General features: G+C 41.3%; 1 protein-coding gene across 1 annotated transcript; it reads left to right on the top strand.

Annotated features, from left to right (window-relative positions):
• The first annotated feature begins 215 nt into the window (after positions 1–215).
• Positions 216–16708, top strand: Saal1 (serum amyloid A like 1). Its single transcript, XM_070032774.1, has 12 exons — positions 216–372; positions 1588–1701; positions 3203–3286; positions 4102–4181; positions 4960–5019; positions 5145–5260; positions 8252–8432; positions 10667–10749; positions 10837–11025; positions 12314–12507; positions 14320–14412; positions 15460–16708. The coding sequence occupies exons 1-12, from the start codon at positions 238–240 to the stop codon at positions 15550–15552; spliced, it is 1422 nt and encodes a 473-aa protein (XP_069888875.1). The 5' UTR covers positions 216–237; the 3' UTR covers positions 15553–16708.
• The last annotated feature ends 9634 nt before the right edge of the window (positions 16709–26342 follow it).

Consider the following 26342-nt stretch of genomic DNA (forward strand, 5'->3'; position numbering starts at 1 on the left):
GATAAATAAGAACTATGAAACTGTAAACTCTCTGTACAGCATCTTTACAAGAAAAAAGTTTAAAAAAGGACTATGAACTTGCGCATGTCTGACCCTTAGGCGAGGTAGTCATCAGTGGCACAGGCCGGGCTCCTGACAGCAGGGGGCGCTGTGGCGGGCGCCACGCTCCGGCCCCTCTGGCTCCAGGCTTCCTCTCGCCTCCTCCGCAGCTTCCGGCGTGGCTCCCGCGCGCTGGTCATGGACCGCAACCCCTCGCCCCCACCCAGCCGCCCCGACGGGGAGGACGAGGAAGAGGAGGCCGGCGGAGACTGCATAGGGAGCACGGTCTACAGCAAGCACTGGCTGTTTGGTGTCCTCAGCGGGCTCATCCAGGTGTGGACACTGGCGCGCGCTGGCTCTCCCTCCTTTCCCCGGTAGCCGGGCCCCGCCTCGGCCGCCCCTCGGAGCCCTCCCACGGGACCTTCTCCAGACCCCCCAAGTTAGCCCCCTCGGGCCCTCCCCCGAGTCCTCCCTGCCGCCTCCCGCGCCCCCCCCCCGGGCCTCTCCCCGCCACTCCCTCCCCCCGGGGGCCCTGTCTCCCCGCCTCCCCGGGGATCCCTTCCCGGGCCCTCCCGGGGCACTGCAGCGCGGTGGCGCTACCCTGGGCGCGTTAACACCAAGGGTTAAGTTGGAAGGCGGGGGTACCGGGGCCGGCCGTTAGCCTTCCCCGCACGGATGACCACGCAAGCCCATTGTGGGGATTCTGATCCTCAGCCCCACTGGCAGACCCTGATTTGTTTATTTCATGGATTGGGGGGTAGTGAAATAAATGGTGATTTTTGGAGATACACCGCGCTGATATCAAAGGCTACATTACTTTGGGCAAGGCTTCGGTTTCTCCCGCCAAATACAATCGTGATAGCTATACTATAGTAGAGGCTTTTTGCACACATGAAGTACGTTACATAAAATGGTAATGATCACAGAATGCGTGACGAGGTGTTTGGCCTTTGAAGAATCCTGCAGTAAATGTGAGTTTCTTTCTCCACGTTTCACTTCTTTTTCCTGCTTTAAATGTGTACTCTCCAATCTTTTTTTTTGAGTTGGTCCTGGGGCTTGAACTCAGAGCCTTGGGTGTTGTCCTTGAGCTTTTTTGTTGTTGTTGTTGTCCAACACAAGTGCTGTACCACTTGAGCCACAGCTCCTTTTCCAGAATTTTAGTAGTTAATTGGAGATAAGAATCTTACAGACTTTCCTGCCTTGGCTGGCTTTGAACTGCAACCCTCAGATTTCAGCCTTCTGAATAACGGATTACAGCTCTGATCCACTAGTGAGCTTCTTGCTCAGCTTTTTCACACACAACTAATGCTCTACTTAACCCCAAAGTGGTATTTTAAAGAAGTGTGTTGAGTAGGTTACATGACTGCCAAGAAGGTTAACACATCAGGCTGAAGCTGGCATGGTGGACAAAGTGCTAATTTTTTAAAACAAGATTTTTGCCAAAGGATATACTTTGAGAATAGTCTCTTGTGATTTCTAAATGAAAAGGAGCTGTGAGGAACTAGGGACAGTTGTCATTCATCCTTTTTCCCCACTGTGTCACTGAAGATTGTTACACCAGAGAATGGGAAATCCAGCTCAGAAGATGAGGAGCAGCAGACAGAGCTTGATGAAGAAATGGAGAATGAAATTTGCAGAGTATGGGATATGTCCATGGATGAGGTATGGGACTAGAAGCGAAACTGAAAAGACTCATCTGGGGAGGGGTGGCAAATGGAGTTTTTCAAAGGTTTAATCTTTCACTCTCTGAGGAAAGGCTTTATATAGTATCTGTAGTGCCTTGAATATATGATTCAAGGGATGAAGTCCTAATATTGTTTTTTCAATAGATAATAATTTATGAATGCTAAGAATTCTGGAATTCTGTCTCTGAAGGTATGCACAGTTTCATCCTATGTACATCACAGAGTGTTCTTAAGAAAGCTATAACATCACTAGGCAGTGTTTTTTTTTGTTTTGTTTTTGGTATTACTGCTTAGGCAGGTGCTCTACAACCAGAACCACTCTGCAAGCCTTTCTTTGCTTATATTATTTTCAAAATAGGGTCTTCCTTTATGCCAGTGTCCTCTGTTTTCCCACTTATCTGGTATTACAGGCACATGCTACCCTGCCTAGCCATTGTGCTAGGGACCATAGGTGCAGGCCATTGATCAAGATGCAGTCTTGTGAACTGTCTTCTTTGGCCAGTCTGGCTTCAAACATTCCCTTATTCCTGCTCCTAAGCATCTGTTAAATAGAACAATGAGTCCTTTTTAAATTGTATTAGGAAGGGGAAAGGAGAGTAAGAGAGTGATGGGAAGATGGACTGGAATACATTGTATATACTCATGGAAATGTCACACTGAAATCCCCTTGTATAATGTATGCTAATTAAAAATGATTTAGGTAAATATATTTAGGTCAGAGTAAAAGGAGGGTAATTCTTTGGCATATCATGGTTAGTTTGCAGAATTGTTTTATTATAGTGTCTGTATGTGTGTGTGTGTGTCCGCGTGTGTGCGTGCACGCCAGTGTTAAGGCTTGAACTGAGGGTCTGGGTGTTATCCCTGACCTTTATGCTTAGTTCTCTAGCACTTGAGCTACAGCTCTACTTCCAGCCTCTCTCTCTCTCTCTCTCTCTCTCTCTCTCTCTCTCTCTCTCTCTCTCTCTCTCTCTCTCTCTCTCTCTCTCTCTGTGTGTGTAATTGGAGATGAGAGTTTCACTTTCCTGCCTGGGTGGCTTTGAACAATGGTCTAAAGATCTCAGCCTTCTGAGTATCTAGGATTACAGGCATGAGCCAGTGGCACCCTGCTTTTTTGTCTTTTGACATAATTCCTAACTTGTGGGTAAAGGGTGGTATGTATGGAGTTAACTTTTTTTTGTGTGCCAGTTCTGGGTGCTGTCTCTGAGCCTTTTTGCTCAAGGCTAGTGCTCTACCACTTGAGCCATAGCTTCATTTCTGGCTTTTGTTGGTTAATTAGAGATAAGAGTCTTATGGACTTTCCTGCCCAGGGTGGCTTTGAACTGTGATCCTCAGATCTCAGCCTCCTGAATAGCTAGGATTGATGTGAGCCACTGGCATCTGGTGAAATTCTTTTTTCTTTTTTTTCAATGGGTGCCTTAACTACAGTGTTTAAAGAGAAATATTAACATCCAAGCTAATAATCTTTTTTTTAAAAATAGGATGTGGCTTTATTTCTCCAAGAATTTAATGCTCCTGACATATTTATGGGAGTATTGGCAAAATCCAAGTGTCCTCGATTAAGAGTAAGTACTTACATTCATTTTCCTCAGTTTGATTTTTTTTTTTACTAGCTATAAAAAAAGAAATCAGTTTGTAAAAGCTTATTGGACATTGTTAGGTAATATGCTACTTAAAATTGTTAGAGCCTTAAATTGTTCAAATTGAGCAAGATCAGGGAGATCAGTCTGTTCATTTGGCAACTATGAAAACCAGATAGGCATAGCCATATTATACTACACAATATATGACAAACAAGAAACAGTGCCTAGACCTGCTGGTTCTCAGTTATCACACTTTATGCTCTTACTGAATTAGGTTCTTCTTTTAGACTTTTTACCTATAATGCATTATTCATCTTACTGCCAGAATAATCTTCCTAACTTACTGTTTCTATATATTGGTGGCCCTTTTTGAAAACCTTAATGGCTTCTTAAATACCTTCACATATTTAGTCTGTACCTCTTATGGCAATCAAAGTCCTTAATCCCTGGAGCTTTTTATCTGTTAGGTTTACCTTATACTGCTCTCCCACTTTGTGCTACCGTCTGGTGCCTTCTTTATTAGCCATGAATACATTACCTATATACCTCATTCCCTTAACACTCATTTCATCCATAAATGTTTCTTCTTCCATAGCTCCTGCCTTCTTTGCTCTTTCTTTTGTGTGTGGCTTTTATTCTTTATCTAGTTTTGTGTGTTAGGTGCAAGCAGTATATCTATATCCTGCTTTACCTTCACTTCCACCCAACCTTAGTTGAGTGAAACTTTTTGTTCAGGTTGTTTTCTTAAATATTTTTCACCTCAAAGCCAGTGTGACCTGTGAAATTTGATTTGGCAGGAAATCTGTGTGGGAATTTTAGGTAACATGGCCTGTTTCCAGAAGATATGTATGTCCATCAGCAGTGATAAAAATCTTGGGTAAGTCTTGCTGCATTTTTCAAAATACATTCATATTTCACATCCCTAGGGAAGTCCTAATACATAGGAGACATGGGAAAACAGGAAACAGTGCTTCTTGTGTCTTCATGCCTGCTCTGGGAACTTCATTGTGTATTGGGGGGGGGGGGGGTTGCAGGGGGAGGGGTGCTTCCACACTGTATGTGCACATGATTCAGGATTTAAGTGTGCACATGGTTCTGGATTAAGCTTTCTTCATTAGCAAATGTCAACAGGCAGTAAGCAGGCACAGGGAAGAATCTGGGGCCAAACTTGGAGATGGGGACAGCTGATTAGAATCCAAAACAAGGCCTAGGGAATCCAAGGATTCAGATTTGGGGCTTGGGAAGTTAGCATATTTGAGCAGTGTCTCTGAGAACTTTGACTTAGATGAGGGAATGGAAATTGCCAACAGACTAGAAGAAAATGAGTTGCCTCTGTGATGAAAAGTCTTTCACATGTTCTGGAGGCTAGTTCTCTCTGCAGGAACTATAGAGCAAGCAAAGAATGGTTACTGGCAAAGTCAAAATGACCCTTTCTGTGTGGGAAAGATTATTGGGTCCTTATGGGACACCTAGAGGCTACTGATAGATGAGCTGTATGGTTCTGGTTCTTAGGAACACGAGCATTTATTTTGTAATTATTCATTAACTGAAATATGCTTTATTTCATAAGAAAAAATATTTTCAAAAGTTAAATGGAAATTCTGATGTTTGGAGTGAGAGAGGTAAAGCTTATGGCTAACTTTTTTGTCTTGTAGGCAGGTGTTACTGCACTGTTTGTATGATTCAGACCCACCTACTCTACTGGAAACAAGCAGGTGCGTGCTTTTCTTTCTGTGGACTCTACGCACTTACTCAGGCGGAATTTAGGAAGATAGAATTGGTTCTTGTACTTCCTTTTCTGTTTTAAAAAGATGATATTAAGCTCACATTTCTTACATAGGTTGTTGCTTACTTGCCTTTCCCAGACAGAAGTGGCCAGTGTCTGGGTTGAAAGGATTCGGGAGCATCCAGCTATTTATGACAGCATTTGCTTCATCATGTCAAGTTCAACAAATGGTATGTAACATGTAATCTAAAAAAAGAGTTTAGATTCAAGCCCATGATGACTGTTAACTTTTATTGTAAATTTTTTTAAAAAGTTTGAAAAAGGAGCTGGGAAGGTGGCTCAGTGGTAGAGCAGCTTGCCTTGCATACATGAGGCCCTGGGTTCGATTCCCCAGCACCACATAAGCAAAAAGAAAAAAAGCCGGAAGTGGTGCTGTGGCTCAAGTGGTAGAGCGCTAGGCTTGAGCTGAAGAGCTGAGGGACAGCGCCTAGGCCCAGAGTTCAGGCCCCACAACTGGACCACCAAAAAAAAAAAAAAAAAGTTTGAGAAAAAGAGTTTAGATTATATTTAATTGTTACAGGTAACTATTTCTGGAAGTCTCTTTTTAAAAAAGCCAGGCATGGTGACTCATACTTGATCTAGCTACTCAGGGGGCAGAGTTAGGCAGGACTTCAGTTCAAGAGCAGCCCAGGGAAAAAGTTGGTGAGACTCCCATTTCAATCAACTAGATGGTTCATGCCTATAGTCCCAGCTAAAGGGAGGCTGTAGTTAATAGAGGGCTGCCTGTCTGCAGTCCCAGCCACAGGGAGGCTGTATGTAGTACAGGGTTGCAATCCATGGTTAGCCCTGATCAAAAATGAGATCATTGGGCGCAGTGGGTCATGCCTACAATTCTAGCTACTTGAGAGTATGTATTCTGAGGATCACAGTTTGAAACTAGCCTGGGCAAGAAAGTTTAAGAAACTCTTATCTCAAGTTAACTACCAAAAAATCCAGAAGTAGAGTTGTGGTTTAAGTGGTAGAATGCTAGCTTTGAGCAAAAAAGCTCAAAGACAGTGCCCAGGTCCTGAGTTCAAGTCCAGGACCAGCACAAGCGCGCACGCGCACACACACACACACACACACACACACTCCCCCCCCATACCCTCCCCCCCCCCCACAAGAAATCTTATCTGAAATATAAATAATGCAAAAAGGAGCTGCAGTTGAGGGTAAGGGTAGAGGGAATGACTCAACTTGTAACATACTTGCTTAGCAAGCATGAGTTCAAACCCTAGTACCACCAAAAATGAACAAATAAAAATACTAGCTGGGTGCCGGTGGCTCATGCCTGTAATCCTAGCTACTCAGGAGGCTGAGATCTGAGGATCGCAGTTCAAAGCCAGCCCAGGCAGGACAGTCGGTGAGACTCTATCTCCAATTAACCACTAGAAAACTGGAAGTGACGCTGTGGCTCAAGCGGTAGAGCGCTCGTCTTGAGCTGAAGCGTGCAGAGACAGTGAGCGCCCAGGCCCAGAGTTCAAGTCCCATGACTGACAAAAAAATAAATAAAAATAGCTAAATCCAAAGGAAGTATTTCAATTCAGGGTATAAAATTTCTTTTTTTTTTTTTTTTTTTTTTTGTCGGTCGTGGGGCTTGAACTCTGGGCCAGGGCGCTGTCCCTCAGCTCTTCAGCTCAAGGCGAGTGCTCTACCACTTGAGCCACAGCGCCACTTCCGGTTTTCTGGTGGTTTATTGGAGAGAGGAGTCTCATGGTCTCTCCTGCCCGGGCTGGCTTTGAACCGCGATCCTCAGATCTCAGCCTCCTGAGTAGCTAGGATTACAGGCGTGAGCCACCAGCGCCCGGCTGAAATTTCTTAAAGTTCCATGATGCAGATAAATCCTTCACTTAAAAGTGAAAGAAGAAGCCAGGTGCCTGTGGCTCGCGCCTGTAACCCTAGCTTCCCAAGAGGCTGAGATCTGAGGATCTCGATTCAAGGCCAGCTCAGACAGGAAAGTCTGTGAAGACTTTTTTTTCCCCCCAGTCATGGGGCTTGAACTCTGGGCTTGAGCACTATCCCTGCGCTCTTCCAGCTCAAGGCAAGAGCTCTACCGCTTGAACCACAGCACCACTTCTGGTTTTCTGGTGGTTAATTGGAGATAAGAGTCTCACGGACTTTTCTGCCCAGGCTGGCTTTGAACCGTGATCCTCAGATCTCAGCCTCCTCAGTAGCTAGGATTACAGGTGTGAACTACCGGTGCCTGGCTGTAAAGATTTTTAATCTCCAATGAACTACTCAGGAAAAACTGGAAATGGTGCTATGACTCAAGTGGTAGAGTGCTAGCCTTGAGCACAGAGAGGCTCAGAGACAGAGCCCAGACCCTGAGTTGAAGTCCCAGGACTGGCCAAAAAAACCCAAAAGCAGAAGAGGCCAGATGCCTCCAGAGGCCAGTGACCATCCTAGCTACCTGCTTGGTTGACATTGGGAGGATACTGTTTGCCAGCTGGGGCAAAAAATTTTGAGATCCCTTTTCAACCAATAGTCAAGCACAATGGTGCTTGCCTGTCATCCTGGAGGTTGAGATCAGAAGCCTTGAGATTCTGGTCAGCTATGAGAGAAAAGTTCATTATACTTCATCAATTTAAATGGCTGAATTTGTCATCCCAGCTACAGTGAGAAATGTAAATAAGAAGATCATGGTCCAGGCCAGCCCCAAACAAAAGTGAGATGTTACCTCAAAAGAATCAGTGTAAGAGCTGGGAATGTGATTTAGTGGTAGAGTGCTTGCCTAGCATGTATGAAGCCCTGGGTTCAATTCCTGAGTACTGCATAAATAGAAAAGCCTGAAGTGGCACTGTGGCTCAAGTGAATATTAGCCTTAAACAAAAGAATCTAAAGGAGAGTGCCCAGGCCCTGAGCTCAAGCCCCAGGACTGGCAAATAAAAAAAAGAAGTGTGAAAATGGGCTGGGGGCAAGCTCAAGTGGTAAAGCACCTGCCTAGTAAATGTAAAGCTCTGAGTTCAAATCCTAATACCACTAAAGTGTATGTAGAAAGAGAAAAAGAGAGAAAAGAGAAGAGAAAGATAAGTAAATTGAAATACACATGAATCACAAAATGCTCTTGGAGTTAGTATTGCTTTGGTAAGATTTGCCTTTCTTAGAATTAGGTTTTCTTTAGAAATTTTGTTTACTCTTATTACTTTAAATATTTCATTAAGTATCTGTTTTATTCTCTGCAGTTGACTTGCTGGTGAAAGTGGGGGAAGTTGTAGACAAGCTCTTTGATTTGGATGAGAAACTAATGTTGGAATGGATTAAAAATGGAGCTGCTCAGCCTCTGGACCAACTCCAGGAAGATTCTGAAGAGCGGCCAGTATTCAGGATTGTGCCCTGTGTCCTGGAAGCTGCCAAACAAGTACGGTAGGTAAGCGCTTATGCAAAATGTTCTGGAAAATTCCAATTAGTAGATAAGTCCTTAGATAGAAAAATCCTAGTTTCTTCTACACAGGATGAAGTAGACAGCCAATCTTTTTAGGTTTGACTTGCTACTAATGTTTGTTGTGACAGTGTTTTTTTGTAAGAATCATCAAGGTTCAACATAACCGATATCATTTAGCTGTAGATAATTATTGAGCATTAGTTTGGTTACTGTCTCAATTTTGTCATTAATTTTATGCATTTCAAACCAAAGAAGAACAAAGAATTGCTTGTGTTTAATTTTACAGTGAACATGTGAGAACTCCTGTTCATTGACCACAGGAGTTTTCCTGCCACTTGTGTCTGTGCACCTGTCTGAGAGGTGTCTTGCTAGGAGAGACCACTACTAGAGGCCATTGAAACAGATTATTACCAGTCACTAGAAAATTAGTATTTGCATTCATTTTAATAGTGTAATCTCCATTACGAGCTATTAATTTTATGTCCTTTTAAAATGAGGATTAAATCTATGCTTTCCCCCAAACCTGCTTCTTCAGTATATTCAGTCAGTGAATGATGCAGTCATTATTGCATTGGGACACTGTATAAACCTTTTCCCTACCAAGCCAGTCAGCCCCCAAGCTTTTCCTGACTTCTCTTGGGATCCCAGTCTGTGCTCTGCTATCCCTCACCACCCACATTCTCTTACCTGAATTTTTTTTCCTGTGTGTGTGTGTGTACGTGCGTGCACGCGTGAGTGCGTGCATGCATGCATACATGCGTGTGTGCATTCCTAGGGCTTGGATTCTGGGTATAAGTGCTGTCCCTGAGCTTTTTTTGCTCAAGGCTAGCACTCTGCCACCTTGAGCCATAGCACCACTTCTGGTTTTCTGGTGGTTTATTGGAGATTAGAGTCTCACGGACTTTCCTGCTGGCTTTGAACCATGACCTTCAGATCTCAGCCTCCTGAGTAGCTAGGATTACAGCCACTAGCTCCTGGCTCTGTGAAATATCCTTTATTTCTTCACTGTCCTCCAAGCCTTTGTATAGTATGTCCCGTCTCTCTCAAAACCTTCTTGTCTCTTCAGGTTTCTGTGTGAAGGTCGTTTCTCTTAAGATCCATTCTCTGACACCCAAAACTAAATTTATTCTACTTGCTTTGTGGTCTGTTAGCACCTAGGACTTTGTCTGGTGATCAGCTCATTTTGCTTTATTGTAATTACTAGTTTAATTGCCTTCTTATCTTTTAGACTTTTAAAATTTTTGTTCTGTTTTTGTTCTTTTTTGCCAGTTCTGGGTCTTGAACTCGGCCTTGGCACTGTCCCTGAGCTTTTGCTCAAGGCTAGCACTCTAACACTAGAGCCACAGCGCCACTTCCAGCCTTTTCTGTTAATGTGGTACCGAGGAATTGAATTAAGGGCTTCCTCCATGCATGCTAGGCAAGCACGCTACCACTAAGCCACATTCCCAGCCCGAGACTTACGTTTTTAATGAAGATATCCCAGCCCCCTAGCATTGTGCCTAAAAAGAATAGTTGCTTAAATAAACATTTGCTGAACCATCATCTTATTGTTCACTGTCATTTACTGAATATTTTGGTTGAAGAACCAACATTTTGAGTTCCTGAGAATACAAATATCGACTAAAAGAATCATGGGATCATGAATTTAGTGTTACCAGTTTGAGAGCCAGGAACATCCTGTTTTTGACCAGTCCTGGGGCTTGAACTCAGGGTCTGGGTGCTGTCCCTGAACTTCTTTTACTCAAGGCTAGCACTCTACCTCTTGAGCCATAGCACCACTTCCAGCTTTTTCTGTGTATGTAGTACTAGGGAATCAAACCCAGGGCTTCATGCATGCTAGGCTAGCACTCTATCACTGAGCCACATTCCCAGCCCTTCTATGAAGTTTTAAGAACATCAGTATTGTCAGTAGTCTCAGTTAATTTGTTTTGATTAACTAAGTAAGCCAGAGTGATGAAGTCTTACCTAACAGGTTTGTACATTACTGCTTTTGTGAGATATAGTCAAAAAGAATTTTTACTTCTTATCTTGTATGTAATTATATTGGATAATATTTGTTTACTGTTTTCTCTACAAAAGCATGAGCTTTATGTTAGGAGAGACTTTGTTCTGTTGCCTGTTTTTATCCTTAGCACCAACAGCAGTGTCTAGCTCAGTGACGAGTGTTTGTGAATGAATGAATGACTGAATCAGTACTTTTGGTTTTTGTATTTAGTTCTGAAAACCCAGAAGGGCTTGATGTTTACATGCACATCTTACAGCTACTTACCACAGTGGATGATGGAATTCAAGCAATTGGTAAGGTGGTTTATTGGGATAGACTATGCTACTAATTTAGTTGTTGTCTGTTTTTAAATTACTACTTTGTTAACAATCTTTATTAAGTACAGTGTCCAGATACTGGAAAAGACACTTGGAATTTACTTTTTGATCTGGTCTGCCATGAACTCTGCCAATCTGATGACCCACCCATCATATTGCAAGAACAGAAAACAATGCTGGCCTCAGTATTTTCAGTGTTGTCCACCATCTATGCTTCTCAGGCTGAACAGGAATACCTAAAGGTTGAAAAAGGTAGGTATCATTTCTGACACTGTATTTAATTGGATACTTTAGGTTTTGCGTTTTAGGCCTATTGTCTTGATTTGTTTTATGCCTTTTCCCCCATTAAAAATAATCTTTGTATTCCCATATCCACAAGAAGTGTTTCATGTGCCTTACAAAAACCTCATAGATTTTATTATAAGCATGCAGGAGGGACTGAGGGTGTAGTTTAAGGCATGTACTTAACATAGCTGAGGCCTTGAGTTCAATATCCAGTACCATGAAAAAACAGTCATCAGGAAACTACAATGCGACTATTCAGAGACAATTGTTGTCCTGCTCTGTGCATGCGTGTGTGTGTGTGTGTGTGTGTGTGTGTGTGTGTGTGTGTGTGTGTGTGTGTGTGTGTGTGTGTGTGTGTGTGTGTGTGTGTGTGTGTGTGTACACACTAAAATTTGTACTCAGGGTCTCAAGCTCATGTTCATCTTTATCATTCATGGATGTTACCCTAACACTTGAGCTATACCTCCATTCTGGCATTTTGGAGATTAATTGGAGATATAGTCTCTTGAAATTGTGTTTGGGCTGGTTTTGAACCACCATTCTCCCAGTTCTCAATTTCCTGAGTAGCCAGCATTGTAGGCATAAACTACCAGTGTCTGGCTGTTTGTTTGTTTGCTTTTTCAGTACTATAGTTTGAACTCAGGGCCTTATGCTTGCTAGATTTGCTTTCTCAGGTGGTGCTCTACCACTGGAGCCACACCTCAGATTTTTGCTAGTTAATTGCAATGGAGTCTCATGGACTTTTTTGTCCATGTTTGTCTCGAAGCCTGATCCTTCAGATCTCAGCCTCTTGAGAAGCTAGGATTATAGTTATAAACCATTGGCACCCAGTTATAATCCTGCCTTTAAGCCAACATTTTAAATATAAATACAAAAGTATACTTTCTTGTGTAAACACTTATGCAGAGTTATTTATATGACTACAGTTTAATCCATGGTCCATCTAGAATTATTCTAGTGTCACACATGCTCCTTATTGGTTCATTCTCATTGTCACCTTTTCAGAGTCTCTGCTGACTGGCTTTAGTATATTTTCCTCTTCCTTCATATAATTTACCAAAATCTGAAATGACCTATTTTATTATATTATTTACCTGAAAGTCCAATGCCTTAGTGTTCTTTTTTTTAATCACTATATGTTTTATTGCCTAAAATATGTTTAGCACTAGTTCAATAGGAGTGAATGAGTGAATAAATAAATAAAATACCAAACTTGACTGGCTGATTTATGCCTCTTGATTTTTTCATACTGTAGATCTTCCTCTAATTGACAGTCTAATTCGAGTGTTACAAAATATGGAACATTGTCAGAAGAAACCAGAGAATTCAACAGACTTTAATACAGCAGAAACTAAAAAGTCTGATTTAACTCAAGATGACTTCCATATGAAAATCTTAAAGGACATTTCATGTGAATTTCTTTCTAATATTTTTCAGGCATTAACAAAGGTAAGAAAGACAAACTAGTGGTTTCTTCAACAAAAGAAAGTAGATTGCTAATTACCTAAACTTTATTACTCTAGTCTTTTTTTTTTGTGGTGGGAGTGCTAGGATTGAATCCTAGGTCTTCTACCATGGAGATGGGCCAACGCAGAATGCCTAGGTGGTCTACTGAATGCATCCTTAGCCCTGCTATTGTTTTTCTAGTATAAAAGTGTTGTAACTGGAAAGGTAAAGTCTTATATCACTAGTAATTTATAATCTGAAAACAGCAACTAATGTAGTTTAGAATATTTATATATGCTAATGCAAAAAGACTGTATTGCCAGAATGCTGTTGACATGTGATAATGTTCACTTTGTTTAACTCTTATATTGTGTATTATAATTTTTTTTTTTTTGGGGTCCGGTCATGGGGCTTGAACTCTGGGCCTGGGCACTGTCCCTCAGCTCTTCAGCTCAAGGCTAGTGCTCTACCACTTGAGCCACAGCGCCACTTCCGGCTTTTTTCTTTTTGCTTATGTGGTGCTGAGGAATCGAACCCAGGGCCTCAGGCATGCAAGGCAAGCGCTCTACCTCTGAGCCACCTTCCTAGCCCCGTGTATTACAATTTTTATACTAAGTAAAGTTCAATAGATGATAAATTGTGGCTTACTTGGATTTGTATTTTTTGGTATTATAGAGATGGAATATCTTTCTATATTTTTTATATATTATTTATGTTTCGGTTTATAAGTATATTAACGTTTTTTTCCTTGTGTGTGATGCTGAGAGTCCAGTTCAGGGCCTTGCATACCACTGAGCTCCTCTCCAGTTTTATATTTATTTTGATTATTTACATGAACTTCTTGGACAATATGTCTTTTTTGTATTCATTGCAAGTATTTTTTTAATTGATTACAGTTACTTTTTATTTTTTGGAGGGAAGAAAAGTTTTTTCTCAAGTTATTGGAATATAGCTGGAAGGTGGGCTGAGAATAAATCTAGAACTAAATCATAGAAATTCTTACATAAAAATTCTGAGGAGGGGCTGGGAAGGTGGCTCAGTGGTAGAGTGCTTGCCTTGTATGCCTGAGGCCCTGGGTTCGATTCCCCAGCACCACATAAGCAAAAATTAAAAAAAAAATTCTGAGGAAATTCATATCATAAAAATTCTGAAGTGGGCTGGGAATGTGGCTTAGTGGTAGAGTGCTTGCTTAGCATGCATGAAGCCCAGGGTTCAATTCCTCAGTACCACATAAACAGAATAAGCCATAAGTAGTGCTGTGGCTCAAGTGGTAGAGAGCTAGCCTTGAGCACAAAGAGGCCCAAGGATTGTGCCCAGACCCTGAGTTCAAGCTCCTGGACCGGCAAAAAAAGAAAGAAAAGAAAAGAAAGGAAAAGGAAAGAAAAAGAAAGAAAGAGAAAGGAAGGAAGAAAAGAAAGAAAGAAAAAGTAGATTATTGCAGAAGCAATAGAGAGGAAGGAATAGAGACATTAAGGCCTGAGGCCAGGAGACCAATCTTAAAGAATAACCTGAAAAGTAATGAAAGGGGTGAGATAAGAGAAAAGTTTAGCAGGGTAGAATTGAACTCCTGTGGGGAGAAGTGAGCAGCAGTGGAGAAGGGAAAGTCATTGCTATGCAGCAGGGTGGGTGGTGGCACCCTGAACTGAAGTAGGATGACAGGAGAGAACGTGTTTGGGTCTTAATTGAGAGCTCAGTTTGAGACATCTGAAGTGCGTGACCTGACCAGTAAGGAATTGTCATATACTGATTTATATTTATTTATCAGATGTAGCTTTAGGAATCTTTCTTTCTTGACATTGATTTTTGTTGTTTTAGGAGACCGTGGCTCAGGGACTAAAGGAAGGCCAGTTAAACAAACAGAAATGTTCCTGTGCATTTCAAAACCTCCTTCCTTTTTATATTCCTGTGGTGAGTATGGGTAAATATATACGGGTTGAATGTCACAGGATTACTATTTTCACATAAGGACTTAATGCTTTGAAGCCATCGTCAAAAAAGAAAGTATATTCCCATGACTTAATACTTTGTCAGCAAGATGCCTTTTGGGTATCTTGTAATGTTCTAATTGTAAGAGGAAGGAATCAACATGGCATTTATGCTCTCCCTTTTTGTTATGAAGTAGAATATGTATTGAGCAAAGGTGCCATTCATAGGAAGAGTCTCTAAGTGATACATTTGCTCCTATTGGAGCAGTTTCAGGCTAGAAAGTTTTTTTAGGAGAGTGAAGTAAGGAAATGACGCCATGAGGAGACATGTAATAAAATGGAGGATGGGAAAGTACCGGTGAGAGGAAGCAGCAGGAGAGTCAGTGCTAGCTCAGTGAAACAAGTGGTTTAGGGAAGATCACTTCCTTCCTGGCTATTTAGGAACTGACTGTTCAAGAAGTACTGTTACCTGCTGTCATAGGGGGATCTACCCACCTGTCTTTCTCTTAAGACTTTTTAGAAACCCCAGGTAGAGCATTTTTGTAACTAATGGTATCAATATCTTTAGAACTGCCTTTAAAAAAATTTTTTTTATTGTAAAAATACTGTACAGGGCTGGGAAGGTGGCTCAGTGGTAGAGTGCTTGCCTTGCATGCATGAGGCCCTGGGTTCGATTCCTCAGCACCACATAAGCAAAAAGAAAAAAAGCCGGAAGTGGCACTGTGGCTCAAGTGGTAGAGCGCTAGCCTTGAGCTGAAGAGCTGAGGGACAGCGCCCAGGCCCAGAGTTCAGGCCCCACAACCGGACCCAAAAAAAAAAAAATACTGTACAGAGGGGTTACAGTTACATGAGTAAGGTAATGAGTACATTTCCTATCGAGCATTGTTACCTCCTCCTTTGTTTTTCTCCTACCATCCCTTCTCTCCCCACCTCCCCAACTCCTCCCTATGTAAAGTTCATTTTCAACGTAGTGTCTTTAGAACTGCCTTTTCTTCCATGTTGATAATTCAGTTCTTTGTTTGCCTTATAGGTGGAAGACTTTTTTAAAATTCTGCAGGAAGTTGATAGAGCTCTTGCTGATGAGCTGGAGAAAAGTTTCCCAAGTTTGAAGGTGCAGACTTAACAACTGAGTTGGAATTTCTTTTGTTCGGGAAATAAACTTGTTTTGTTTTGTTTTTGTAGTTGATATAAAGGAGATACTGGATAGAATTCCTATTTGCTTTACACTCAGCCCTGCTTCCTTCTGAGTTACCTCACTTCCATCAGCATAGGAACTGGAGGTTTACTATGTACTTTCCAGTCCTCATCTTCCCATACTGATTTTGTGTTATTTAGCTTAGATGATGAAGAAGAAAGCAGAAATACAAGCTTAGCATTGAGGTTATCTTTAGAATATTTGAGGAGTTGGTGAAGATTTTCCTATAACTCTCAATTTTTATATAAGAATTTTGTGTCCACTATGAGTATCCATAGCTATCATAACCAAAAGCCCTGTTAGAGTAGCTTAATCCGACAGCAGTTATGTTTTATGCACTAAGAACAGAAGCGTGAGAAGTAGCTCAGGGATCCTTCCCCCTTTCACCAGCTTTTCGCCTTGGTCTGTGATGTTGGTCTGGGTGTTCTTGTCCACCGTTTTTCTTTTTTTTTTTTTGTCAGTCGTGGGGCTTGAACTCTGGGCTTGGGCGCTGTCCCTCAGCTTTTCAGCATGAGCGCTCTACCACTTGAGCCACAGCGCCACTTCCTGTTTTCTAGTGGTTTATTGGAGATAGGAGTCTCATGGACTCTCCTGCCCGGGCTGGCTTTGAACCGTGATCCTCAGATCTCAGCCTCCTGAGTTACTAGGATTACAGGTGTGAGCCACCGGCACCCGGCCACCGTTTTTCTTTAAGTGAGCTGTGCTCTGGTTTTCATCTACATTCAAGAAAGAAAAAGGAAAAGAAACACAGAGGCTTTCTCTTGGCAACTCTTATCCTTTCTTATTGGGAAAGGACAACCCTCCCTAGTCTCCTGTGTTATCTGTAAAGATTTTAAATCTCATATTTTCCTCTCTATTCTGTATTAGGGACTGTAATGGTGGCTGGCTTTCAGAGAGCCAATGCATGTGTTTGCTACAACATGCAAACATATTTTAGCCATTATATAAGTGTAATTTGTGTTGATTCCTCTGTATGCTAGTAGCAAGTCAGATGTACCAATTGCTATTAATATACCCTTGTTATACTTGAGTGTTTTTTCTGTGTTGTACATATGAAGATAGCAATGTTGACATTTTCATTAAAATTCATTAACAAAATTCCTTATTTTCAGCGTAATTTTGTGGTTGAAGTTCAGAAAATGATTTTAATTGAGCAAATTTAAATTGACATTGAGGGAGTTTAATAACTTTAGTTTGTAGTCACTGTGGTACATGATGCCTTCTCAGATGTCATAACCTTGTGGGCACAACTGGGATCTGGACTCAGGCCTTGGTGCTCCAGGCAGGTGCTCTTACCACCAAGCCGTACCCCCAGTGCCCAAGTGCATCCTGGTGAGATACATACAGATCAAGCAAGCACACTTACACAAGCACCCAGTTTACACTGTTTATTGTGTTACTCTCTTCTGTTGTAATGTTATAAGGCAGTACATATTTTCATTGTTTTGATCTGTTTAGAAACTTCCCAAAGGTTTAGCTAAACCTTTTTAAGTCACACCAAAGAATTGAGTCCTTGAAGCTTTACAGTAGTGGTTTGAAATGGTGTTTTCTCCAGAGCATAAATAGGAAATTGAAAGTACACATGCAAGTTAATCTTTTGCAGGGGAGGGAAAAATTACAAGATGAATCTGAGTATTTGATACATATTTTGTGTTAAGTTTGGATTCTATCTTTGAAATAACAATCATTTTAAGAGAAGATATATTTTTCTGCCTTTAAAAAATACTTTGTTCCCTGAGATATTGGGATAGTGCTAAACTTTTTGCATCTCATTTTTTTTTTTAATTTTTTTGTCGGTCATGGGGCTTGAACTCTTGGTCTGGGCACTGTCCCTCAGCTCTTCAGCTCAAAGGGGAGCGCTCTACCACTTGAGCCACAGCGCCACTTCTGGTTTTCTGGTGGTTTATTGGAGATAGGAGTTTCACGGTCTTTCCTGCCGGGCTGGCTTTGAACCAGGGTCCTCAGATCTCAGCCTCCTGAGTAGCTAGGATTAAGGCGTGAGTCACCAGTGCCCAGCTCTCATTTTTTTTTTTTTGAAGGGGGTGATCTAGCTTTCTAGATTTCAAGTATTTTCTATTCTACGATTAGTATTTCCTTTGCCTTACCTTTGAATTACTTTCTTCGATAATTTTAGTGTGAGAAAAGATTTAGGAGCTACCTCTCAACATACATACTTTTTGTGATGAATTGTATGTAGAAACCAACTGTAGGCAATAAGAAACAACTCCATTGGATCTAAAGTAAAACATTTTCTGTGGTTGAGCTGTAGCTATGGCATTGAGCTATAGTAGAGGAAATTGAAGAAAAGGAATGCTGGAGTTACAATTATCTTGCTTGACTAGTATACTTCATAGCCTCATTGGTAGCCCAGTTTTTCAAGGAACAGATTTGTGATCTGTTCTACCTAAGCATACTTTCTTATAGCTTTATAACTTCAGTTTTCTCTACTCCTGAAGGAAGGCTTTATTTTTTTTTAAATCAATAAGTAGTTGTACAAAGGAGTTGCCACTTAACAAAGCAGTTTGTGAATACAATATATCCTGATCAGCATCACCCCTTTAAACATGCTTATCCATCTTTTCCATCCCACCCCCTTCCCTTACTTCTTACTTTTATAGGATAAATATTGGATTCTTGTCTTCATTTTCTTGGAAGAAGTTTTAAGGAAGGGAAAACAGGTAAACATTTGTCTTCAATTAGAGCATTCTAATTGTTTTTTGTTTTAATTTTAAAAATGTTATAAAAACCCATGTTTATAGTAAAATGGTAGATTCCTTGGATTTACTTCAAAGCAATCTTGGGCAAGAGGAGGGAGGTTGGTAAGAGAGGAGCAGAAACAAGATTGGCCAGGAATAATGGATTGGTTATGTGAAGATAGGTCATAGAATTCTCTTATTTTGTATGTTTAGGCCTACTATATTAAAGTTTTATGAAAGCTAGGAACTTACAGTTATAAGCCTGAGTTTATGCCTGGTGCATATGTCTTTTATGTTTCAACAAAAAGTAAACTGTTGTAATGGCATCAAATATTACTGGACTTAACACAGTGAAAACCAACAGAAATACATTCGTTATCTAGCCACTTGAAGTGGCCAGACATGGTGGTATGTGCCTGTAATCCCAGGAAAAGGGGAGGCTAGGTAGGAGGATCACAAAATGGTATTCCTGGGCAAAATGCAAGACATTACCTGAAAAATAAAAAAAAGTTCTGTGTGTGTGGCTCAAGTAGTAGAGCACTGGTCTAATAAGCATGAAGCCCTGAGATCAAATCTCAGTACTGAGAAAAATGAGCAAATAACCAAGTATGGAAAATGATTGACTTCATGGTTTCAGCTGAAAAGGAGACTATTGTAATTAGAAATGTTAATGACTCCCAATCAGATGGGAACTGATTTCACATATGTGTTAGCACCATAGTGGATGCTTTTGACTGGTGAAAGCAATCTTTAATTGTATATTGTGGGCAGAGGAATAATTAAGGAAAGAATCAGAATCAGGACATCGAAGTATTACAAGCTCACGTTTGTCCCATGCTTATTCATTGGACATTATGTCAGACCTATGAGAGCCTGGGTAGATGGATACTGTTCTTAGGGCCCAGGCCAGACAGGAACTCAAGGAAGCAGACTGGAAGTGGGAAGACACCTCATCAAATTTCTTTACTTGTGAGTAACCCTACTTGTGAGTAACCCAAGGAATTTTCTGTACTATAAAAGCCAAATAACCTCCATAGGCTTCTAGTTAGTTTTTTTTTTTTTTTTTTTTTGGTCAGTCATGGGGCTTGAACTCTGGGCCTGGGCCCTGTCCCTCAGCTCTTCAGCTAAAGACTAGCTCTCTACCACTTAAGCCACAGCACCATTTCCAGCTTTTTCTGTTTATGTGGTGCTGAGGAATCGAACCCAGGGCTTCATGCATACAAGACTAGCATTCTACCACTGAGCCACCTTCCCAGCCCCCGGATTCTAGTTAACTTTATAACCAAAGATTTTAGAATACTAGACTACTTTTTGTTTGATGATTATTATGCCCACATGACTATTCTTTTTTAGGTGAAGGGTGGGGAGAGCATACAGGGGTTTGAACTCAGGGCCTAACACTTGCTAGGCAAGCACTTTACCACATGAGTTATGATCTAAGTCCTTTTTACTTTGAGTTGTGTTTTAGATCAGGTCTTGTGCATTTTCTCTGGGCTGCCTTACTCCATGATACCTATGCCTCCCACATGTCAGGCATGTACCACCACACCTGGTTTATCTGTTGAGGTAGGATTTCACTAACTTTGCCAAAGCTGGCCTCAAACTACAATCCTTTTTCTATTTCTTACATGGATAAACCACCATGCCTGCACTGGCTGGCTTACTAGCTGTGTTTTCTTGGGGTCATTCCCTGCAAATGTCCATAATTTAGCATCAAGCAGTAACTTATTTGATTAAGGCTCTGAGATATTCCCGTGTCTCTATCACAAATTTTGCTTATGAATGAGTTCCATCTGAGACAGTCACTAGCATTCCCATTCCTTTTTTTTTTTTTTTTTTTGTCCGTCATGGGGCTTGAACTCTGGGCCTGGGTGCTGTCCCTGAGTTCTTCAGCTCAAGGTTAGCGCTCTATCGCTTGAGCCACAGTGCCACTTCCTCCCATTCCTATTTAAGAGTATTTATTTTAGGGCTGGGAAGGTGGCTCAGTGGTAGAGTGCTTGCCTTGCATGCATGACACCCTGAGTTCAATTCCTCAGCACCACATAAGCAGAAAAAGCCGAAGTAGTGCTATGATTCAAGTGGTAGAGCGTTAGCCTTGAGCTGAAGAGCTAAGGGACAACATCCAGGCCCAGAGTTCAGGCCCCATGACTGACAAAATAAATAAATAAATAAGTATATATTTATTTTAGGCAATTGTGGTGAATGCCTGTAATCTCTGCAGTTGGGAGACTGAGGTTTGAGGATCATGAGTTTGAGGCCAGCCTGGGCTACATAGTGGGACTCTATCTCAAAGAAACAAGAACAAAATGAAGTAAATTGGCAGGGTTGTACATATGTATGGGGTGCAGTTTGATTGCAGTTCGTGTATACAAATTGTAAAGCTCAGTCACCTCACACATTTATCACCTTTCTTTGTGTTGAGATTCAAAATCCTTCCAACTATTCAGTATCCCCTATGTTCAAGTAATAGGTGTTGTACAAGGGAGGTTGGAATAAATGGGGAGAAGTTGACAGTCTATAAATGACTGGAAACTATGAAGCAAGCTATATTATTTTTTAAAATCCTATATTTTCACCTATGAAATTGATGGTACCACTTCAGGCATTGTTAAACAAAACAGCTGTGTGGCAGACTGGCAGTAGACACTCGAAAGTCAGCAACTGTCCACAGAAAGGCTTTCTTACAAGGGTCTGAGGTTTCTTGCTTATATTTGATCAGGTGCAGCACTAATGAAAGTATGTCTAAACAGGCACAGCACATTGTATATGAGGATGAGTTCAACTAAGTTGACTTGCATGGGATATTAAGCAGAAAGTAATGACATAGTAATAAGTAATGGGGGAAGGGGGAAAACATTTATGGAGGGTGATTAGGACCTTGTAAGTCACTTAGCCAGAGTATTCTGATGCCTAAGAGAAGCATTTTTGCCTTTCTTACAGGACTAATGTGTTTAGTGGTTGTTTGTTTTAGTACTTTGGAAATTGTGAAAGTGTCAAATCATGTCGGACTTCCCAAACACTAATGCTTTGTTTCATGGGATCAGTTTTTAAAAGGGTCTCAGCAAAATGGTATTTCATGTTGATTAAAATTTAGTTGTTGTTGTTGTTATTGTTGTTGTTTTGCCAGTCCTGTGCCTGGGCTCTGTCCCTTAGCTTCTTTTGCTCAAGGCTAGCATTCTACCACTTGAGCCACAGCGCCACTTCTAGCTTTTTCTGTTTATGTGGTACTGAGGAATCGAACCCAGGGCTTCATGCATGCTTGGCAAGCACTCTATCCCTGAGCCACATTCTCAGCTAAAATTTAGGTTTTCTTAAATGAGATCCAAAGTCTTGGAAATCTGAATTGGGGTTGTAAATAACCATGTTCATTCATCAATAGAGGTAAACCATATTCCACTGCAAATCTGATTTGTACCAGAATATCAAGGGTCCTTTGACTCTTAATGTCTTCCTATGTGGGCTCTAAATACCTTTCCCTATGAAATGATTTTAAATGAACTTTTAAAGACCAACTTCCTGTGTTCCACTGTGAAGACTCAGTATATATTTATAAAAATCTGATTGCTAGAACACGCCCTTGATTCATATAATACTGTGTCAATATTGGGCTTGTGGACCTGCAGGCTGTTTAGAAGTAGGAGTCAGACCAGACCATCTGCCAAACGCAGCCATTGCAAACCCTTTTCTCTATTACTGTAATGAAATCACTAAAATCATTTCCTGTTCCCCGTCCTTGTTCAGATCTTCTATCTTCTGTCAATAAGAGGATATTAAAATACTCAGGAAAGTCCACATATCCTTTTCATCCTGGTCTCCACAATGAAGCCCAACACTTTGTGTTTTAGTGATGGAAATAATAAATAATCAGTGACGTCAAACCTATTGTAATAAAAGAAGGCTGCTTATTAAACCCCCTTTTTCCAGCTGCTTTTCCTTTGACATCATGGGATCTGTGACTTTTATGGGCTTTCCCTCTTACCTTTGAGGGTTTCTATGATTACATGAGAAATAGAAGTTTTGAGACGTCTCTTCATAGAAGTGACACTTTCCTGCTCAGCCTCAGTGAATATAGACTCCAACAATGGAAAGAACAAAGACATTGTGCATTTCAAAGGAGTTTGACTTCCTCAGATACAGACTTGCTTCCAGGAAGGAGAGTTGTTTGAAAATACAGTATATGGGTAGGTGGGAGTGCATGTGTAATCACAACCCACAATTCAAGTGAATGCACATATTTTGGTTTTATTATGTCAACATGACCATGAAGAGTTTTGTTTTTGTTTTGTTTTGTTTTTTTACTTAGCTTTTTCACTCTAGGCTGGCACACTACCACTTGAGCCACATCTGTACTTCTGGATTTTTGCTAGTTAGTCAGAAATAAGAGTGTCTTGGATTTGTCTGCCAGACCAGCTTCAAACTGAGATCTGAGGATCTCAGTCTCTTGAGTAGCTGATTACAGATGTGAGCCTCTAGCAATTGGCCCATCAGATAGTCTTCAGTGGTGTTAACTCCATACCATTTGAGAAACTTGGCATATCTGGAAATCTGCTCTTTCTATGGGACTGTATTTGAGAAAGGGTGGTGGCATTTGTACAGCTATAATTCTACTTACTCCAAAATTCAGCTCATTTCAGATGTTTTTTTCCTGCTTGTAACCAGTCATGGAGCACTTTCCTGGAAGAAACTCCCAAGACTTTTAGCTTCTTCACTAGAATGCACTGTGTTGTCATTGGAAAAAAAGAAATCTGTTGATGTGGCTAGCCCTGGAACAGAGTGTCAATTAAACTCTCCAATTTCTTTCTTTCGTGTGTGTGTGTGTGTGTGTGTGTGTGTGTGTGTGCGCGCGCGCACACGCACATGTCCTTAAGGTTATTTTGCTCAAAGCTAGAGCTCTACCACTTGAGCCACAGCACTACTTGTGGCTTTTTCTGAGTAGTTTATTGGAGATAAGCGTTTCACAGATTTTTTTTTTTTTTTTTTTTTTGCCCAAGGCTGGCTTGGAGACTCAACCCTTAGATCTCAGTCTCTTGAGTATCTAGGATTATAGGTGTAAGTCACCAGTGCTCAGCCACTCTAATTTCTTTTTACGTTTGTTTTAGATTTGGACAACCCAGATGACTTGTTTGTTCTAAAATTATTTCATATTTTATGATTTTAGTATACAATATGTAAAATAGAGATATGTGTGTGTGTGTGTGTGTGAGGGGGGGGGATACAGAGAGGGAGACAGAGAGGAAAAGAGAGAAAGGAGAGAGAGAGTGAGAAAGCGCGTGTACTGGGGCTTGTACTTAAGATCTGGGTGCTGGTTCCTTAGCATTCTACCATAACTCCACTTCTGGCTTTTTGGTGGTTAGTGCCCAGACTAACTTTGAACTGTGATCCTCAAATCTCAGCCTCCTGAGTAGCTAGGATGTGAACTATCAATGCCCAACTTTTAGAGATTTTTTTTTTTTTGCCACAAATATTATTCACCTCTTTGGATTTTGCCCACATCAAGTGATGTCTGAATGGTCTTTAACAATGCAAATTTCACATTTTCACATGAGTCTTCAGTGATCTGGAAATTTTGTGTTGTGGATCTTCTCCTTTATTCTGTTTGAATATGTCAGTGTGGGTTGCTGATTTCTTTAGCACAATTGTGGGTAAGCATACAATATACTAGACCAACTCTGCAACTCAGGACTATCTTGTCTCTTAGGAACCCTGAGCTTTGTGGCTCCTGAGGGAAACCAGTAGGCTCCTCCTGCAGAGGCCCTTTAGAAGAACGTGCCAACTGCTCCGTAACTGAGCTGTCTCTCCTTTGATGGGGAGATTAACATTTTCCATAATCATATCATCCTGGTTGTTCTGGACTCAGAGTTTACTCAGACTTGAATTTCCAGAGATGCCAAATGAAAGTTAATTGAAGAAGAAAAAAATGTTTCCTCTCATTTCCTCTCCATGCTATTCATCTCCAGAAGGGATGGGAAATGGATTCAAGGATTTGTTGCCAGTAAGAGTGAAGATGTTTACCTCTTGCAATTCTGGATATAAAGCACCAGAAGAAAGTCATTAGATGGTGGAGAGGAGGAAGACACTGGAAGAAGGGTATAGCTGTACATAAGTAATTCTAAACAGCAAAAACACTGAGCAGTGAATCAACCTAACGCACACACTTGAAGGATTGTCTTATGGTGGACACCTGGTCCTGGGGATGAGTATGGAGGGGCTTAGATGGGGGTTATAGTTGATGCAATTGTCAGAATTGAGTTGGTCTAGAAGTTTGATCTGTATCCATTTCTATCACAGAAAAGCCTCTGTTCACTTACTTGCTACAGGCCAGAGTTTGGTTAAAAATCTTTCTTTTCAGGCCAGGCTTGAAGGTTTGTACTTGTAATCCCAGCAATTTGGGAGATGATCATGGTCTCAGGCCAGCCAAGGCAAAAAATTGTAGGAGTATGGATCAAGTGACAGAAGGTCTGCCTAGCAGGTTTGTGTTGTTTCCAGTATCACAAAAAAGATGGGGTGGGGGGAAAAAGACGGGGGGATTGGGTGTGGTAGCTTGAGCCTGTTATTTTAGGTAGAAATTGGGAGGTTGCAGTTTGAGGGCAAACTGGGCATAAAATTTTGAAAGACTCCATCTGAACCAATGGCTAGGTGCAATGGTGCATGCCTGTTATCCCAGTTGTAGGGGAAGTACAATGACCAGGCACAGTGGTACTCATCTGTCATCCCTTGTGACATGGGGAAGTAAAAACCAGAAGCATAAGTGGGAGGACCAAAGCCCAGAATGGCTAGTACATACATAGACCCTACCTTGAAAATAAAATTGAAAAGGAGTTGGGGACATGGCTTAAGTGATGAGTTCCTGCCTATCTCTAAATTCAATCCCCAAAACCTTTAGCAAGAAGACCCTGTCTCAACAGGGTGTCGGTACGTGCCTGTGTTCCCAGCTATATGGAAGGCCATAGGTAATGGGATTGTGGTCTAGGCTGGTCTAAACAAAACCATAAGACCCTATTTAAAAAATTACCTAAATTTTAAATGATATGGAAATATGGCTCATTGGCAGAGCTCTTGGCATAAAGCCCTGAGTTCAAACCCCAAATCTTTTCTGTCTCTAAAATTGTAGCTCAAGTTTTTCTTTTTTAAGCAAGAAGGGCAGGGGGTGATGCTGACATTGGCTATGTAGCCTAAGCTGGCTTGGACCTCACAATCTTTGCTTCCTGAGTTCTGAGATTATGGGTGTGCACCCCTATGCCAGGTTTATCATCACTCTTGACTAGTTCTCTCCTACTGGATGCTAGTGCTAGTTTCTGTACAGTTGCTGTTGGAGAGTTTCAGTAGGCAGAGGACTGGTTCTCTGTGGGAAAGCTGAGATGTTCATAGAGCATAGGTGCTGTTAAGTGTCATAGCCTTGGTCAGAGACTCTCAGGATGTGCTCATTGAGTGCTCTGTGGACCATTATTGAGCCAGTAAGAGAGAAATTGAACTTGGGATGAATACTTCCCACTCATTCTGTTGTGACTTGAATTTACCATATGGTAAATAGTGTGCTCAGTTAGGGGGACTACCAAGGTTAAGATAGGAGAGAAACTTGAGAACTAATTAGTAGCTGTTGTGCCAGTTCCTGAAAGCCAGGGTCCCTGGTATTTCCTGGAAGTGGTCTATTAGCACTCCTAAATTAACTATGTTTCAGGTGGCACAAACAGGGCTCTGACCTCCTTTGTCCTTTAGATATACATGCAGATTAAGTCTTCTTAAAGGCACTACTACCACAAGAAAGCTCACCCTTTGCAAGTAACACCTTTGTGGTCTTGATCTCTTGTTTTTTTGTTTTTGGTTTTTTTCTATGGCCTTCACAGTGATTTTTGCAGTGCTTTCAGAAGGAACGTCACTGTGGCATGGAAGAAGTGTTTGCCCCAAATGTGAGGGTTTGCATTTTGAGTGTTGCATTATGCTAATTGGATTTCATAGTCAACTCAGAGTTTTCTATTTTATAGCATTTCCACTGCAAGACTTTTGTAAGAGATACACTAGTCC

This window comes from Dipodomys merriami, unplaced genomic scaffold, assembly GCF_024711535.1.
Source record: "Dipodomys merriami isolate MVZ:Mamm:240054 unplaced genomic scaffold, mDipMer1.0.p SCAF_21, whole genome shotgun sequence".
Lineage (NCBI taxonomy): Eukaryota > Metazoa > Chordata > Mammalia > Rodentia > Heteromyidae > Dipodomys > Dipodomys merriami.